A 19,092-nucleotide genomic window follows, 5' to 3' on the forward strand; every position below is an offset into this window, starting at 1 on the left:
AAATATAATTATGCCAACATATTAATTTATTTAATTACAAAACAAATATTGTATTTAAAAAAGTTTTTTGAAATGAATTACTTGGACTGAATCATTTAGAAAAGCAGCCAATAAGTGCCCAACATAAATGGGAACTCCTTCAATAATGTTTAAAAAGCATCCCAGGGTGATACCTCAAGAAGTTGGTTGAGGAAATGTCAAGAGTACATGTCTGCAAAATATAGGCAAAGGGTGACTACTTTGAAGATGGTAAAATATAACATAATTTTGTATTTATTTTGGATTTTTTTAGTCACAAAATAATTCCCATATTTCCAGTTCTATTATTCCATAGTTGTGATGACTTTACTATTATTCAAAAAATTTGAAACAATTAAATAAAAAGTAAGCGACCCTAAACTTTTGAACAGTAATTTATATCAGTAACCACCTTTCCATTTACGGTCAAGCTAAACATGCAGTCGGAAAATTGAAGACATAAAAATAATTATAAATGTAAAAATAATAATTATAATGATGATAATAATCACTCAAATATAAATCATGGTTCGAGGTGAACATGCTTTTGTATTATTTTATGTTTTAATCACAGATGTATATAGGCTGCAGAGTTGTGGTCACAATGAACTGCTCTTTGGAAATAAAGCAAACTGAACTCAAAGCACCTCCTGAGCTGAGGTGTCCAAGGTCATTTGCAGCACTAATAGACGATACTGTTCTTGCAAAAAAAAAAAAAAATCATAAGACAGAAACAAAGAAAGAGTGAGAACCTTTTACATGCGTGTTCCACGAGACTGCACGTCTCCGTACAAACAGAGTGTCATTCCTGCACATAAACGGCTTTTCTGTCATCTGTCCTTAATAATATAATAAAGAGTGTTTCTTCAAGCGCGTATCTGTGTGTCTATGGACAAATTATTTGTAACATTTAATAATAATAATTGAATACATGGGAAAACAAGCCAAAAATCCTCTTGACATCGTCAAAGGCATCAGCTATTGGCGATCACTCTGACCATCGTCGATCCCTGAGCTCATCGTCTGTCGGCACTACTGGTTCTACTGTCAATTATTTATAATGTGACTTGACCAAACGTTTTATTGATCTCCGATCATGGTCATTCAAGATGCTTTTTCGACCACATTTCTTCTGCAAATCTGAGAGTTCATGACAAGCCTACCACAATAATTTATTTGTTATATTTGAGTAGCGTTTTTAATATTCGACTAGCTGGTGCAGAATGATTAGGCGATTACCCGTACACAACCCTAATGCACACTTCTCTATACAACATGATCTCACTCTTCAAGATCTCAGACATAAAACAGCTTATATAGACACATCACACACAAATATGCTCACACTCACCGAGACTTGTTGGTTTAATTAGCTCATCCATCATGTCATAAAATGGCAGCCGATGCAGTTTGACATCAGGGTGTACAGGATGCAGGTTGGTAGGGAGGTGGGGCAGGCCCAGCTCATGTTTGGGCCCGAGGAGGGAAATGGGTAGAAGAGGGGAAGGAGGTGCTCCGTGCCCATCAAAACGCAAATGAGTGAGACCAGAGGGCAAGGAGGCCGTATTGGGGTGGACTCCAGGCAGGGCTAGATCCACAGGGGACACCAGCTTGGTGGGGAAGCGCCGCCTGTAGAGTTCCTTGATCTTCATCAGGACAGCGGGGCTGCAGCCAGCTTTAAGAAGATGTAAGGCTTTCGTCAAGAGCTCGTGCTTTCGTCCATGTTTGTTTTTGCCAGCGTAGCCCAAAAGAACCTGCAGCTCTGACACCCGCAGGCTCATGACCATTTGCTAGAGTAGAGAAAGAAAGAGAAATTGACATGCACATTCTGAGCCAACTCAATTACAACATCACATTTCCAGCATTTGCATAGGCCAGACTGACTGGGCAAACACACACACACATACTCAGACAGTGATACACATCTGAAGACACACACAACGAACAAACAGACTCAAATACAAACACACACCAACAAAACACATCTTCATTTAATTTCTCTTTCCAACTTCGAACTAATTCATTTTCTCTCTTTCCCTCTCTCTCTCTGTCACACATGCACACACATTTTCCCCTCAGGCCAAGATAGTTCTGTAATGGTCTAAGCTATGAAATACGCAGAAGCACAAGTCTAAAACACAGTCCCAAACACACACTAGGCTGAAACGATTAGTCTACGTTATTGACAAGGTCGACAATAAAAAATTGTCAAAAAATGTCATTGTCGAATAGTCGTTTGATCTCATTTAGTGTAACATGAGATCATATGAAACTCTAATGATGACGCGAGAGAAGAGCACAGCAGCTCACGCCTGACTGAAAAGAGGAAGAAAACACATGTCCAGATGCACTCTAAACTTTCCAAACAGCTTCAGGTGATGTAGATAACAAAATATAACAGAATTATAATGGAAAAATGCAAAATAGGGAAATACAAAAGCACTGTCATCGTGAAATAAAGCAGAGCCAGATCTGGCATTCCACTTAAGCAAAAGTCAGAGCATCTAAAAAACCAAAAACCTGGCATTTTATCTTTAATGCATCCTTTATTAAAGTTCAAATAATAAGGAAGTGCATCAAAAACAAACTACGAAAATGGCATTTCTCTGTGCTTTCGGCTCTTGATCACACTATCCTAGAATGAGCACAAATTCAATCAGACCAATTTATGAAACAAAAACAACCTTTAATTTCACTTTCTGGTTGACATTAGTTATAACAAGTTATTTTCTGAAAAATAACATTCAAAAACCTTTGACTGCTAACTAATCAATGAAAAGATTGTTTCAGTACATTGCCCAACAAAATTATTTGAGTGGTTTTAGCCTGATAAACAAAAACTTACTCAATGAGATTATTTTCATGGCCCAATAAAAAATATTTTTCTGATAAATAAAAAAAAATACATCAAGTGTAAATGCAAAAACAAGTGAAATAAATAAATTATGTTATTAAAATAAATACAAACATAAATAGGGCTATCTTTCACCTTGTGTATTTCTCATACAGAATAAAACATTACAGTGTTTCAGAACTTACAGGCTGGATCATGGGGCATCTTATAAAACAAAAACAGTACCTCCACTTCTGATCATTAATTAAATAAGTCACCTGCTGTATCTCTGGCCTACTTCTTAATAAGATGCATGTTTTTCTTTACAAAGATAAGCATCTCTGCCTTGTCACAGCAAAGCCTATTTCGCTTTTCATCCAAGACATGAGACACAGAGCTGAATAACCGCTCACTCTCGGTGCTGGTGCATGGCGCACTAAGGTATTTGCGTGCCATTTGTGCGAGTTCTGGAAAACGCAGGTGGTTATTTCTCCAATAGCAGAGTGCTCTCTCACCTCTGGGAATAGTGGTCTCTGCCAGGAAAATACCCAGTTGTTGGGATACAGAGGTACTTGTCCTCTCTGGTCCATTTTCTTCCAGAATCTCCTCAAACACATCATGCAGGGAGGGCCCTGCTCTGTCGGATCGTTGCCTCTTGCGCTCTGTGTGATGTGCGCGCTCTCCATCGCGCGTCCCATCCTCTGCACCGGCAGCAGGCAACAGGTGTGCCTCAAGTATTTCTCGAGCGCGTTGTATAACATCCTCAAAGTAACGATCCTTGTATCTGGGATCCAAATAGGTGGCAATGCAGAACATGGAATCGTACTGGATTTGATCGAAGCGTCTATTTACAGCCTCTAATAATGAGGTCTTTGTTGTTTTAACGCCGTGGTCTGTGTCAGCCTGCTTACTCAGAAGACGTCTCAGGGCTGTCACAGAGGGGATGACATCTGCAGCTGATGCTTCTAACTTCTCTCATCAATTGTTCAAATGGGGAGAGGAGTGTTATAAAGTTTTCAATTAATTGCCACTGGTGCGCACTGAGAGTGGCCGGGAGGTCGTAGTCTGCGGCATATGTAGCAAGAGCGCTTTTGTTCCAGCAAGCTCTCCATCATATAAAATGTACTATTCCAGCGAGTGGAAACATCTTGCTGTAGCCTTTTTGGTTTCATTCCCAACTGGATCTGCACAGCCTGGAGACGTGAATAGGCGAGGGGTGAGTGTTTAAAGTGGCCGCCGATTTTTCGGCAAATAGCCACAACATCCGTGAGGCTGCGCTGGCTAAAAACACCGTCATGAATTGCCAGTTGCAGTGTGTGCGCCATGCAGCCAAAACTAGCCAGACCACTGTCCATCATAGCTTTCGTCATATTCCTAGCATTATCTCTCACGACAGCATGCACTCTAGTTTTGTCGATTTTCCACGTCTGGAACATTTTCTCAAATGCCTCCGAGATGGCAGATGCTGAGTGGGTACCTGCGAACTCCTGGGAGTGCAACACTGCCTTCACCAGGTTGAAGTCCTTATCAATCCACTGTGCCGTGAGGCTAAGCATGCTCACAGGGCTTACATCTGAACTCCATATATCTGTGGTGAAACTGATTGCAGCGATGTCGCAAGCCAGTAGCTCATGAATGTGCGTGGCCACAATGTTGTGGATTTCGGGGAGACAGACCTCGGCAAAGTGACGCCGGCTCGGCAGCGTGTAGCATGGCTCCACAAACTTCATCAGACTCCGAAAACCCCAACCTCCACTACAGCCTCATGCCTGCTTCTCAAATGTCCAATGAGATTTGTTGTGTTAAATGACTTTCTAACAGCCCCCCCCCCCTTTGAAATTTCAATGGAACACATATTGCAAACTGCAAAACGCTGATCTTTCTCTGAAACTGTAAAATATTGCCACACGACCGCCATCTTCTTTGTTTAATCTAAGTTACTGAGGAGAGGGCGCCCGTCTCGGTATCTCCCCCCGCCCAAATAAAAAGAGAGAAAAAAAGTTTCTCCTGAGCACAGCGTTCATGACACATATAATCATCGGCGAATGTCATTTTTATTTCCCGATGGCCGATGGCAGTTAACGAGGCAAATATCGCCCGTTACCGATGTTCAGCCAATGCATCGGTGCATCCCTAGTTATTGGGGAATGTTGAATACAATATTTAATATTTAAATATTAAAAAATATCTAAAAACACCCTACTTAAAACAAGATACATTTACCTGAGAACAACATATACAATATTTAGACTTGTTTTATAGAATATGTGGAAAACAAGACAAAACCTCTTGATTACAATAGGTTTTTTTTGCAGTGAAGTTTTACTAAATTAAACTTAAAAGTTTTTTTTCCCTTGGAATTCAGTGAATGTCATTTAGAGATATTTTATAAAGATGATTTTGTCCTCTTTATTGTTAGTAAGCATGTTTAATACAACCTTTTAAGTCTAGGCATAAGCTGATTAGTCGGTTAAGAGCTAATGATTAATCGTTGCAATAATCAACCAAATAGTCGAATAATCGTTCTAATAACCTTTATATTAGTTGATTGTCAAAATAATCGTTAGTTGCAGCCCTACAGTGCTATAAGTGTATTTTGATTCTCGAACAAATTACTCTTATGAGCCAGCTTTTTTGAATCTACAGTGTGAAGCATATGCCGCTTCCAGTATAGTCCGGTAAAGTATTAATCTTATACTAATATGCAAGTTATGAATGTCCAAATCCAAATTAAATAAGAACTGCTTAAATTTTTCAAGCCTGAAGTAAAACAATAGGATAAATTACAGCGATATACAATAAAAACTATAGGTAGGATTGATTATTGGATTGTATTAATGTCTCAAATTATGCAAGTATGCCTTGTATAAGTATTTTATTAAATTTATCTGTTCTGTAGTATTATAAAATTATCAGCATTTGCAACAGATTGAAGAGGACAGTAAATACAATAAGAATTGCATTTCTCATTCAATAAGTGTAATATTAGAAATCTCATAAAAAAATTTCTCTCTCAAAAGTAACAAAACAATTACTGGAATCATTACTGGAACCGTAAAGGAAATGGAATTGGATCTGGAAACGTTACATTTCTTACGAATCCCATCCCCATTTATTATGCAATTTCTCTGCATGTAGCCTTGAAGAAGTTTCATTAAAGCTGTCAAACCACAACAAGACATACTTGTAACTGAAAATACATTGTGTGGGCTATATAAAAGATAAATATCCACACAATATATCCAGTGATGGCTAGATATGCAGAATTTTGAGCAGTCTCTGTGCGTAACTTCATAGAAAATTATGTTTCGAATTTTAGAACAAGCCATGTCGTTCACTAGGCATGTTTGGTGTGTGACCCTCTTTAATCTACCCTACTGCTCACACTTCCCAAATATGTTCATTTCTACAGAGAAACAGTATATACAAAGAATTTCAGTCAGGATTTAGGCCTCATCACAGTACAGAGACTGCACTTATCTGAGTTACAAATGACTTGCTCTTATCATCTGATCGCGGCTGCATTTCTCTTCTAGTGCTTTTAGATCTTAGTGCTGCATTTGACATGACAGATCACGACATTCTCTTGAATAGGCTAGAGAATTGTGTTGGCGTTTGTGGAGTTGCATTAGCATGGTTTAGGTCATATTTAGCAGACCGCTACCACTTTGTCTATGTAAATGAGGAATTGTCAAACCAAACAAAATTAAAGTTTGGAGTGCCACAGGGATCAGTTTTAGGGCCTCTGCTTTTCTCTTTGTATATGCTTCCCCTGGGAGATATTATCAGGAATCGTGGAATACGTTTCCACTGCTATGCCGATGATACCCAACATACTTCTTCAAAACCTGATGAGATTTCACAATTCTCCAAATTAGCAGAGTGTATTAATGAAATAAAAGATTGGATGGCCGGAAATGTCCTTCTACTCAATTCTGACAAAACAGAGGTACTAATTATTGGACCAAAAAACTTGATGGATGTACTGTTATATCATCTTCAACAGCGAAGAACTTAGGTGTTATATTTCATACCAATCTGTCCTTTGAAAATCAAATTACCAATGTTTGTAGAACAGCATTCTTCCACCTAAGAAATATTTCTAAATTACGGCACATGCTCTCCGTTGCTGATGACGAAAAACAAATTCATGCGTTCATGACCTCAAGACTATATTATTGTAATGCATTACTGGGAGGATGTCCAGCAAGATTGGTTCAAAATGCAACAGCCAGAGTGCTAACGAGAACCAAGTAATATGATCATAGAAGCCCCATTTTATCATCGTTACATTGACAACCTGTTAAATTCCGTATCAATTTTAAAATTCTGTTAACTACATACAAAGCTTTAAATGGTCTAGCTCCACAGTACTTAAGTGACCTTCTGCCATGCTATATTCCATCACGTTCATTACGATCGCAAAATTCTGGCCTGTGAATAGTTCCTAGAATATCAAAATCCACAAAAGGAGGAAGATCCTTTTCATATTTGGCTCCTAAACTATGGAATAGTTTCCCTAATACTGTTCGAGATGCAGACACAGTCACTCAGTTTAAGTCTCGACTAAAGACTCATCTATTTAGCCAGGCATACACCTAATTTATCCTTCAACCCACAATTAGGCTGCTTTAGTTAGGTCTGCCAGAACCAGAAACATTGATCATGATATATAACTCTGCAATAAATTGAATGGCATCTATGCTTATATTATTTAATTTGTTTCCCTGTCTCAACCTCAGGACTCCTATTCTGAGGTCACCAGAACCAGCTGGATCCAGCACCATTTCTGCTTTGTGCTGGACTCCACTGCTACGTGTCGCTGAATGATGATGACTAAATGCAGCCGGTGCCAGCCAAACATCACTTCAGTCTATTATGATGGACTTCAGAGGATGAACTGATGCCAACTCCAACCATAAGACAATGGATACTTCATATGCCATTGTCTGAACCTTGGATTTAGGATGGACCACACCGAACCTCACTGAAATTACCGGCCAGGTTGAACTGCGATGCACCTCACTGATCTCTGCCAGCATCACCTCGGTCTATTGATGGACTACACTATTGAAATGGAATACATAGACTATCATTTGCCAACAAAAGCCTTCCTCAGCCAATTTAAAAAGACAATTGCATCTATGTGAACTTCTGCAGTTAATCCAGGCTGGACTTCAAAGACATTAGTCATTAATCTTACAGTTCATACACAATCTATTTTTAAACACTGACCCTTAACACTTACTTAGTATAATAATTTTAAACCATGACTTTAACTATACATAAGTAATATTTACATTATATTCATGATGTTAGCCAGAGTATCTGGCCCCCACAGTGAGTCTGGTTTCTCCCAAGGTTATTTTTCTCCATTAATCAACATCTTATGGAGTTTTGTGTTCCTTGCCACAGTCACCTTCAGCTTGCTCACTGGGGTTATTAATACAATTATTATTTAAATACTTTTTAAACATGATTAACAATCGTATTTTATCTAATTACTAGGGCTGTCAATCGATTAAATTTGTAATCGAATTAATTACGTTATCCAGATTAATTAATCGCGATTAATCGGATTTACAAATATTTGCAGAGAAAGCCCCTCATATAAAAATAATTCAATATATAATAATGAAATAATGATACATAGTTATCTTTAAATATTTAACAAGTGTATATATATATATATATATATATGTGTGTATATATAAATTAAATATTCAGATAATTAAAATGTATTACATTCTTGTGGCAGAAGAGTTAATCATTAATAAAAGAATACAAAAAGCGGCTTTAGAATACAGTGTATTCTGTGTGTTTACTACCATATTATTGATCATAAGTCAATCATTGGCACAGTTCACAGCAATCCATTTCACAAGTGAATTTGTCAATCAGATCGAGATTTATTATGAGGGCTTGTTTAAGAGCCCATCAATCTACACCTGCATCAGACATGCTTGTGTAGCGTCTCGAGTGCATTGCATCATAAACATAATATTTTTAGTTAAATATAGTTTAATACTTAACACAACTTGAGATCACTTAGTTCGGATTTGCGCTACATCAAGTGTTTTGAATGCAAGAATGTTACACATCTTTGTGTTGTTCTGCCTGCTGATGGGTTAATTTCTTCACTGTATAAACTGGGTGTTGCTCACACAGCTGAAGTTTCACTTACTGCCCTCTGGAATATACAGGTGGTATTACAAGCATGCATTTCTCAGGAAGGAATCTTCATTATTACGGTCGGGGGGTGATTAATTGCGTTAATTTTTTTTAACGTGTTATTTTTGATCAAATTAAATCGCACTGAACCACAGCCCTACTAATTACACAATGTGACATTATAGACATTACAGTTTTTATCGTCTGTTAATGCCTGATCTTCTGTAAAGCTGCTTTGAAATTATGTGTGTTGTGAAAGGTGCTATACAAATAAAATTGACTTGACTTTAGATTTGAAATATGTTGAAAAGACAAAGACTATTGTGCAACAAGCAATATTTATAACTGAAAAAAAAAGAAATTAAATCACGATATATATAATCATCTGGAAAATCTTCAGATTTCTATAGAGAGATATTAACTTATTAACCAAACAATAAAAATCTCAATCCTAAAAACAAGGGAGAAAATAAACCATAACTGATGCTATTACAGCTAACAACCTGCCAAACACAGAACTCATACATTCCTGCATAAAATACAAGATGCATTTCTATTTTTAAAATAACAACAGGAAACAGGAGAGGAGATGAGCTTGGCTCAGGAGAGAATAGCAGTGGGAATGAGAGAAAGAGCAAGATAGAGAGCGAGGAAAAAAAGAGCAATAGAAGAAATAGAGAGAGGGCGAGAGAGAGAGAGAGAGAGAGAGAGAGAGAGATATGGGCAGCGATTGAGCCACTCAGTATTACAATGATCCATGACAATCAGTCAATGATTAACTTCCTGATGATCAGTCAATTCTATATGCCAACAAGTGTAAGGAACAAATGCAAAAATTATGAAGGCTTTATAGGTGAAGAGATGCAGTTTTGCGCAACATGCATAAATAAATACACAAAATATATGAAATTTTCTGAAACATCTCACAAATATTATATAGATGTACATGATATAGGTTTATATTTTTCATTAAAAAGACCATTAGTACATTTTACAATTAATTTCAGTATAACTGCTATTCAAATTGTTTAGTTGATTGTCAAAATGCTCATAAAATGTGGCTTTCAAAAAACAAACTTATGTGCTATCATTTTTAAGTTAAAATGTAAAAACAAATAAGGCCATTAATTAAATTAATTATGATTGAATTAAGGTCCAATCTTAATATAGATCTTGGTTGTAGAGGTTGACGTTATATCGCAAAGGCCGATAAATTTTTATTTACTTTTAACTGTCTTGTCTAATGACAAAATAGCAAATATCAATAAAACTAATATAATATATTGTCTGCAAATATGTGGATATCTTGTTAAACAGATTTCAGAAAATCCAGCATTCTGTGAAGTGCTCATATTTCTTTAAAGCATGTGTTCTATCAGCCTCTTTTCAACAGTTCCCTGTGACTTTTAACATACTTGTCTAATGACAGAAAGGTTATTACATGTAAACTGCAAATATGTGGATATCTTGTTTAAACAGACGTAATTCACAAACCTCACAGAAATCCAGCATTTTCTTTCTGTCGATCTCTCATATAATATCTTCCTCTGAAGCGTGTATTCTATAAGTCTGAATCAAAACTCGCAACTGAATCTTGCAACTGAATGAGATTTTCACGGTATGATAACAGTCTCAGAAAATATCACGGAATTACAAAATTATTATCATCAGTTACAATGACCCTTAACTCTTTCCCCGCCAAACACAGAATTTTCCGGGTTTTATGAAAAAACGCTTCCCCACCAAACACAGAATTTTCCGGGTATCCGTGTTTTTAGGTGGTATACGGTAAGGAAGACCCGCGCGCATGTTTTGAAAGAGTACGCAACTCTTTGATCAAAGAAACAGACAGCGATCATCTCAAACGTGAAGTGGAACACCATACTAATACTAAAGCACTTGTTTGATAAAAATGCCTTTTTCTCAGCTTTTTGTCCGAAATGTAGTTTTTGACAAAACCTACCTCTGTTCAAGTGGCAATAAAAAAAGAACAAATGAAGATAAAATAAAATCGTTTTTTTGCCTAAAAGCAGAGGCTCAGATCTTTATTTTGATATATAGCATCTTCATATATTCATGGAAGAAAATATTCTGCAGGCCATTAAAATTTAGTGAAAATCGTCAAAAACCCTGGTGGTGGCTGGCAACTTTTTTTAAAAACGCTGGCGGGGAAAGAGTTAAAAGAGTGAAAACAGAAGTTTTTTTTTTTGGTTGAGCAAACACTTTATTATAATTGAAATTTAAAAAAAAAAAAAACTATTTGAAGTATGTGTAAAAAAAAAGTCTCTATTTTGAAAATAAAATAAATAGAATAAATAAGAAAGCTAACAGAATTATAATAAACCAAATTATAAACATGATAAAAAATAGCATGTAACTATAACATGTTATATAACTAAAGCATGTTAGTTTACATGTTAGCATAGCATGTTCAATTAACTACTAAGCAGTTTTCTCATGAAAATCTTGTCTGTGTTAAACCGCTTCCTCTTAATTCCTTAAGTGGCCTAAGGAAATTTCCGTTCTCGTTTTCTGCAAAAACCCTGGAATAAACCGCATTCTTAAGTGCATGTAAACATGGTCAATGTGTGCAGTGTGGCAGGGTGCATTATTCTGTTGAAAGAGGCCACCTCAATCAGGGAATACCATTGCCATGGTAGGTGGCACATGTCAAACTGACGTCCACATGAATGACAGGACCCAGGATTTCCCAACAGAAAATTTCCGAGAGCATCACACTCACTCTACCAGCTTGTCGTCTTCCCAGAGTGCATCCTGTTGCCAACACTTCCCCAGGTAAATGGCAAATGACTCATCGGACCAGGTGACCTTCTTCAACTGATCCAAGGTACAGTTCTGACGCTCGAGATAATTATTCGTTTCAGCTTTTATATCGTTCATCACATTCCCAGCGGGTCAGAAGTTAACATATACTTTGTTAGTATTTGGTAGCATTGCCTTTAAATTGTTTAACTTGGGTCAAACGTTTTGGGTAGCCTTCCACAAGCTTCTCACTATAAGTTGTTCCCATTTCTCCAAACAGAACTGGTGTAACCGAGTCAGGTTTGTAGGCCGTCTTGCTCACACATGATTTTCAGTTCCGCCCACACATTTTATATCGGATTGAGGTCAGGGCTTTGTGATGGACAAAATAATACCTTGACTTTGTTGTCCTTAAGCCATTTTGCCACTATGCTAGGGGTCATTGTCCATTTGGAAGACCCATTTGCAACAGAGCTTTAACTTCCTGGCTGATGTCTTGACATGTTGCTTCAATTTATCCCAATAATTTTCCTTCCTCATGATGCCTTCTATTTTGTGAAGTGCACAAGTCCCTCCTGCGGAGTAGTGGCTTCTTCCTGGCTGAGCAGCTTTTCAGGTTATGTCGATATAGGACTTGTTTAAATGTGGATATAGATACTTGTCTACCTGTTTCCACTAGCACCTTCAAAAGGTCCTTTGTTGTTGTTCTGGGATTGATTTGCACTTTTCGCACCAAACTACGTTCATCTCTAGGAGACAGAATGCGTCTCCTTTCTGAGTGGTATCATGGCTGCATGATCCCATTGTATTTATATTACTTGCATACTATTGTTTGTACAGATGAATGAGGTAACTTCAGGCATTTGGAAATTGCTCCCAAGATGAACCAGTTTTGTGGAGGTCAACAATTTGGCCGATGTTTTTTGATTTTCCCATGATGTCAAACAAAGAGGGAATAAGTTTGAAGGTACAGCCATGGCCAAAAGTATTGGCAGTGACATACATTTTGTGTTTTGCAAAGTTTGCAGCTTCAGTATTTGTAGATAATTTTTTTTTAATGTTTCTATAGTATAGTGAAAAACAACGATACGAATTTCATGAGTTTGAAAGGCTTTTATTGGCAAAAACATTAAATATACACTCACCTAAAGGATTATTAGGAACACCTGTTCAATTTCTCATTAATGCAATTATCTAATCAACCAATCACATGGCAGTTGCTTCAATGCATTTAGGGGTGTGGTCCTGGTCAAGACAATCTCCTGAACTCCAAACTGAATGTCAGAATTGGAAAGAAAGGTGATTTAAGCAATTTTGAGCGCGGCATGGTTGTTGGTGCCAGACGGGCCGGTCTGAGTATTTCACAGTCTGCTCAGTTACTGGGATTTTCACGCACAACCATTTCTAGGGTTTACAAAGAATGATGTGAAAACGGAAAAACATCCAGTATGCGGCAGTCCTGTGGGCGAAAATGCCTTGTTGATGCTAGAGGTCAGAGGAGAATGGGCCGACTGATTCAAGCTGATAGAAGAGCAACTTTGCTTGAAATAACCACTCATTACAACCGAGGTATGCAGCAAAGCATTTGTGAAGCCACAACACGCACAACCTTGAGGTGGATGGGCTACAACAGCAGAAGACCCCACCGGGTACCACTCATCTCCACTACAAATAGGAAAAAGAGGCTACAATTTGCAAGAGCTCACCAAAATTGGACAGTTGAAGACTAGAAAAATGTTGCCTGGTCTGATGAGTCTCGATTTCTGTTGAGACATTCAGATGGTAGAGTCAGAATTTGGTGTAAACAGAATGAGAACATGGATCCATCATGCCTTGTTACCACTGTGCAGGCTGGTGGTGGTGGTGTAATGGTGTGGGGTAGTGTTGTCACGGTACCAAAATTTCAGTATTCGGTACCGATACCAGTGAAAATCCACGGTTCTCGGTACCAATTTCGGTACCAAACCAAAATTTAATTTAGACTAAATTTACAAGAAAAAATCCATGGTTCTCGGTACCAAAGCAAAACACAAAAACATGCTAATTGAACAACACACTATTTTTATTAATAAAGGTAAACAATGCCATTCTTTATACTTATTTAAAATTGTGTTTCAAGTTTTTCCACAACTAATAAATGAAAATAAATTACACACCTAAAAAAAACACAACAATAAGCCATGACTGAATAAACACTCAGTGTTATATTTATAAACTTAAACATTTTTATAAATTAAAAGGTCATTTAAAAAAACCTCTGGTGTGTCATTTAAAAAAAACCTTCATGTCCTCCTGTTTTTTTTTTAACCCTAATAAAACGTAGGCCTATAGTAGCATTAAATAGTTAATAAAGAAGCTTAATTCTAACACTCATTATATTTGCGTTAGCTGCACCACGTAACGTTATGCTAATGATTTACCACACGGCTAACATTGTGTTTATTTCAATCCGACATTCAAATTAAAATATGGTATATAACTCAAAACAGAACCTCTAAATTTGAAATTAATTTGAAACTTACCTGCTTGAACTCTTTCATTAGATCCGGGTGTCGGTCTTTAAGGTGTTTTATCAAGTTTGATGTGTTTCCTGCTTTTGAGAGAAAACTTCGATGACATCGTTTGCAAATTGTTTTTTGATGATCTATGATGTTCCCCTCGTCATCAGCCGCAAATCCGAAATATTTCCACACATGGCTCTTTCCTCCTTTCTTATCAACAAGAGCAGTCACCACAGCAGCGCCGGCGGTCGCCATGTCTCAGCGCTTTCATGAGGAGGACGCAACTTCACGCGCTTCGTGCGTGCATGCGCGAACTTTGACCGGGTAATCGGTACCACTGGTACTTGGTACCGAGATTTTTTTTTTTTTTAGTACCGACTTGGTAGCGAAGTACCGAATATTTTGACAACACTAGTGTGGGGGATGTTTTCTTGGCACACTTTAGAACCCTTAGTGCCAATTGGGCATCGTTTAAATGCCACGGCCTACCTGAGCATTGTTTCTGACCATGTCCATCCCTTTATGGCCACCATGTACCCATTCTCTGATGGCTACTTCCAGCAGGATAATACACCATGTCACAAAGCTCGAATCATTTCAAATTGGTTTCTTGAACATGACAATGAGTTCACTGTACTAAAATGGCCCCCACAGTCACCAGATCTCAACCCAATAGAGCATCTTTGGGATGTGGTGGAACGGGAGCTTCGTGCCCTGGATGTGCATCCCACAAATCTCCATCAACTGCAAGATGCTATCCTATCAATATGGGCCAACATTTCTAAAGAATGCTTTCAGCACCTTGTTGAATCAATGCCACGTAGAATTAAGGCAGTTCTGAAGGCAAAGGGGGGTCAAACACAGTATTAGTATGGTGTTCCTAATAATCCTTTAGGTGAGTGTATGCAAAGAGTCAATATTTACAGTGTTGACCCTTGTTCTTCATAACCTCTGAAATTCGCTCTGGCATGCTGGATATCAGCTTCTGGGCCAAATCCTGACTGATGGCGATCCATTCTTGCCTTATTAGTGCTCGGAGTTGATCACAATTTGTGGGCTTCTGCTTGTCCACTCGCCTTTTGAGGATTGACCACAGGTTCTCAATGGGATTAAGATCCGGGGAGTTGCCTGGACACGGATCCAAAATGTCAATGTAATGATCTCCGAGCCACTTCATTATAACTCTTGCCTTGTGACATGGTGCTCCATCATGCTGGAAAATGCACGGATCATCAACAAATTGCTCCTGGATCATTGGGAAAAGTTTTTGATACCATTCTTTATTCATGGCAGTGTTTTTGGTCAGAACTGTGAGAGGACCCACTCCCTTGGATAAAAGCAACCCCACACATGGATGGTCTCAGGGTGCCTCACTTTTGGCACGACACAATACTCATGGTAGCGTTCACCTTTTCTTCTCCAGACTATCGATTTTCCAGATGTCCCAAACAGTCAGAAGGGGGCTTCATCAGAGAAAATAACTTTACACCAGTCTTCTGCAGTCCAATCCTTGTACATTGCAGAATTTCAGTCTGTCCTTTATGTTTTTCTTGGAGAGAAGTGGCTTCTTTGCTGCCCATCTTGACACCAGGCCATTGTCCAAAATTCTTTGCTTCACTTTGCATACAGATACACTCAAACCAACCTGCTACCAATATTGCGCAAGCTCTGCACTGGTGGTGACACGATACCATAGCTGACTCCTCAGGAGGAGATGGTCCTAGTGCTTGCTGGATACTCTGGGACATCCTGAAGTCTTCTTCACTGCAGTTGAACCTCTCTCCTTGAAGTTCTTGATGATCCGGTAGATGGTTCTTTCAGGTGCAATATTCTTTGCAGCAATTTCCTTGCATGTGAGGCCATTTTGATGCAAAGCAATGATGGCTGAACAACTTTCTTTAGAGGTAACAAGAACAAACAAGAACACAATGATTGGAAGCACTTCTTCCCTCCTTTTATAGCAACCAGTCTGCTCTTATGATCCAATCAGAATGATAGAGTGATTTCACTTGATAAGTAGCTACTCGTTCACACTTTCCCAGGTGCTGCTGATATGATTAGTGAAATGATGTTAGCTGGTCATTTTGTGCCAGGGCCAAAAAAAAACAGTAAAATTGGGTTTTTGTGATAAAGTACATTTCTTTGGCCAATGAAGCTTTTTCCAATTATTTAAAATGCATCAGACCACTCTGCACAATAATCTAGAAACAATCAACACCACAACAACTGAAGCCGAAAACATTGCAAAACACAAAATGTATGTCACTGCCAATACTTTTGGCCACAGCTGTAGGCCTCAATATACATCCACAGGTACACCTCCAATTGACTCCAATTAGCTCCAATTTGACTCCAATTAGCAATCAGAAGCTAATTGGCTAATTGCCTAAAGGCTTGACATAATTTTCTGGAATTTTGCAAGCTGCTTCAAGGCACAGTTAACTTAGTGTATGTAAACTTCAGGCCCACTGGAATTGTGATATAGTCAATTAAAAGTGAAACAATCTGTCTGTAAACAATTGTAGCAAAAATTACTTGTGTCATGCACAAAGTAGATGTCCTAAATGACTTGCCAAAACTTTAGTTTGCTAATATTAAATCTGTAGATTGGTTAAAAAAATGTGTTCAATGACAACCTCTGACTTCAACTGTACACTCTGGCACAGGACGCTCATCCCTCACGTGCACTTGCTGAAGCTACATAATAACGTGATGGCTCGCAACATATTGAATCATAATATATTTGTCAAGGTGTATATCTTATCATGAAGAAATCTGTGATACGCAGCTTATTTCATGAAGAAATCGGTGATACGCAGCTCTTTTAAGAAGAGAAAGTTTGTTTTTTGTGAGTTAAAGATGGGTGAGTTTTTATTTGTTTTTGATTGTTTTCTAATATAAATATCTAAAACTGATTTAAAACAACGCAAATTTACTTTAGGAGCTATACAGCAGAAGAAAAATGTGTTATATGAGAATGTTGAATATAATATGAAATATTTAATCTAAAAATCCTTATAACAAGATACATTTACCTGAGAATCAATATATAAGATATTTAGACTTGCTTTCAGATAATACTGTATATCTTGAATACAAGTATATTTTGTCTTTACTGCAATGGCAGAAGTCTGAACAAGTGAAAAATACACTTATATACATAATATATTTACATTAAAGATAGAGATGCACCGATCGACCGGCCAGGGACCGGAATTAGCCGATTTTCCGCATGCTCGGCCCGGACCGGTAACCGGCCGGTCAGCCTCACGTCTTTCCGATTCCAAGCCAGTCCGTTTTGTTGCCAGCGGCGCAGGCAATAACGTCACAGCTGCATGTAAACATGTCATTGGCGTGGAAGATCTTCACTGTGAGTGAAGAATACATAAAGTTCGAAATGTGTAATAATTGTAAGGCCAAAGTAAACCGTGGGGGAACCACCACAATAACTTTCGGCTCAACAAACCTAATTAGACATTTAAAACACCATCACCCAGCTGAAAATGCCCATTTAAAAAAGAAGCTAAAAAGTGAAAGCGGCTAAAGCTAGCCAGAGCTCAGAGCCAGCCACAAGTCAGCAGCCTCTCCTATCATTCCTTGGTATGAGCAGCGAAAAGACCAAAGCAATTACGAGGAAAATTATGGAATTCATGGCCCTGGATGACCAGCCGTTCTCCATAGTTGAGGACAGAGGGATCAGAAATCGGATAAATTTCCTCGATACAGATTAGGAGGTACTCTCCGACGTTGCGTTGCCCGAGTTGTTTAATCTCGTGTCATGTCACACACGCAGCCTGTTATCTGTCAACATTTGGGTACACACATCCGGGAGAGGGGAAGCGGGGTGCTGGATGGCAGAGGCAGGCTAAATACTTTACAAATTGTGCCGTTGTGATTTAATGTGCGGAGTAACGTAATTTTTCCCACCGTGTCCGATATTAAAATCAGTGCGACACACATTGCAAGAGGCGTGGGTATTGTCGATATGGCTTCGGGATATGAAATTAAATTCTTCCATCCAGCTGTTGTTAAATGTACATGGATATTTAGTTTTTTTCACCGGAGCACCAGCTGAGTCTTCTCCTCCCATCTACCAGTGATGTTTGATTTAACATCCCGCGTCTACTACCTGCGCGGATATCAACAGCGCAAATGGGTTTCGGTTGCCAGATTGTGGTCATAAATTATTTGTAATTTGTATGATGTGTTGATTGTGTGAGTAGGATGCGTTTCATTCAAGATCTGGCAACCGGACCACCTTGGAATAATATATAGATTTTTCGGGAGAAATTTTTGGGAGAAATAACAAAACGGGAGACTCCCAGGCAAAAAAAAAATCTGAGAGACCTAAAATAAAAAAATTATTTGTAGTAGTGCAGCAACTAACGATTATTTTGATAATCAATTAACCTAACGATTATTAGAACGACTATTCTACGATTATTGCAACGATTAATCATTAGCTCTTAGCGATTATTCAGCTTGTGCCTGACTTAAAAGGTTGTATTAAACGTGCTTACTAACAATAAAGAGGACAAAATAATCTTTTAAAAATACCTCTAAATGACATTCACTGCAAAACATTTTTTATTGTTATCAAGTGTTTTTGTCTTGTTTTCCATTTAAAAATGTCTAAAAATCCTTAACAAGATACATTTTTTTAAATAATAAATTAATCTAATTTAATTGAGAAGCAACATATAAGATATTTAGACTTGCTTTAAGAGAATGTAAATATACACTAAGTGCATTTTGTATACAAGTGTATTTTTCACTTGTTCATACTTCTGTGAGTGCAGTAAAGAC

At 38.0% G+C, this 19,092-nt stretch overlaps 1 protein-coding gene across 2 annotated transcripts in view; it reads right to left on the reverse strand.

The window, feature by feature from the left end:
- The window catches only part of pias1a (protein inhibitor of activated STAT, 1a), a 76,720-nt gene that overhangs the window by 36,980 nt on the left and 20,648 nt on the right, over positions 1-19,092 (reverse strand). Inside the window, exons 1-2 of one of the 2 annotated variants that reach the window (XM_052089055.1) lie at positions 14,308-14,571; positions 1,370-1,808 (exon numbers count right to left, since the gene is read on the reverse strand). In XM_052089055.1, the coding sequence (XP_051945015.1) occupies positions 1,370-1,808; positions 14,308-14,541 (673 nt within the window). In that variant the 5' untranslated portion in view covers positions 14,542-14,571. Of the gene's footprint in view, positions 1-1,369; positions 1,809-14,307; positions 14,572-19,092 lie in introns of those variants that run through there. The other variant, XM_052089063.1, reaches the window with a different exon arrangement.

The sequence above is a fragment of the Xyrauchen texanus genome, chromosome 2, assembly GCF_025860055.1.
Source record: "Xyrauchen texanus isolate HMW12.3.18 chromosome 2, RBS_HiC_50CHRs, whole genome shotgun sequence".
Taxonomy (NCBI): Eukaryota; Metazoa; Chordata; class Actinopteri; order Cypriniformes; family Catostomidae; genus Xyrauchen; species Xyrauchen texanus.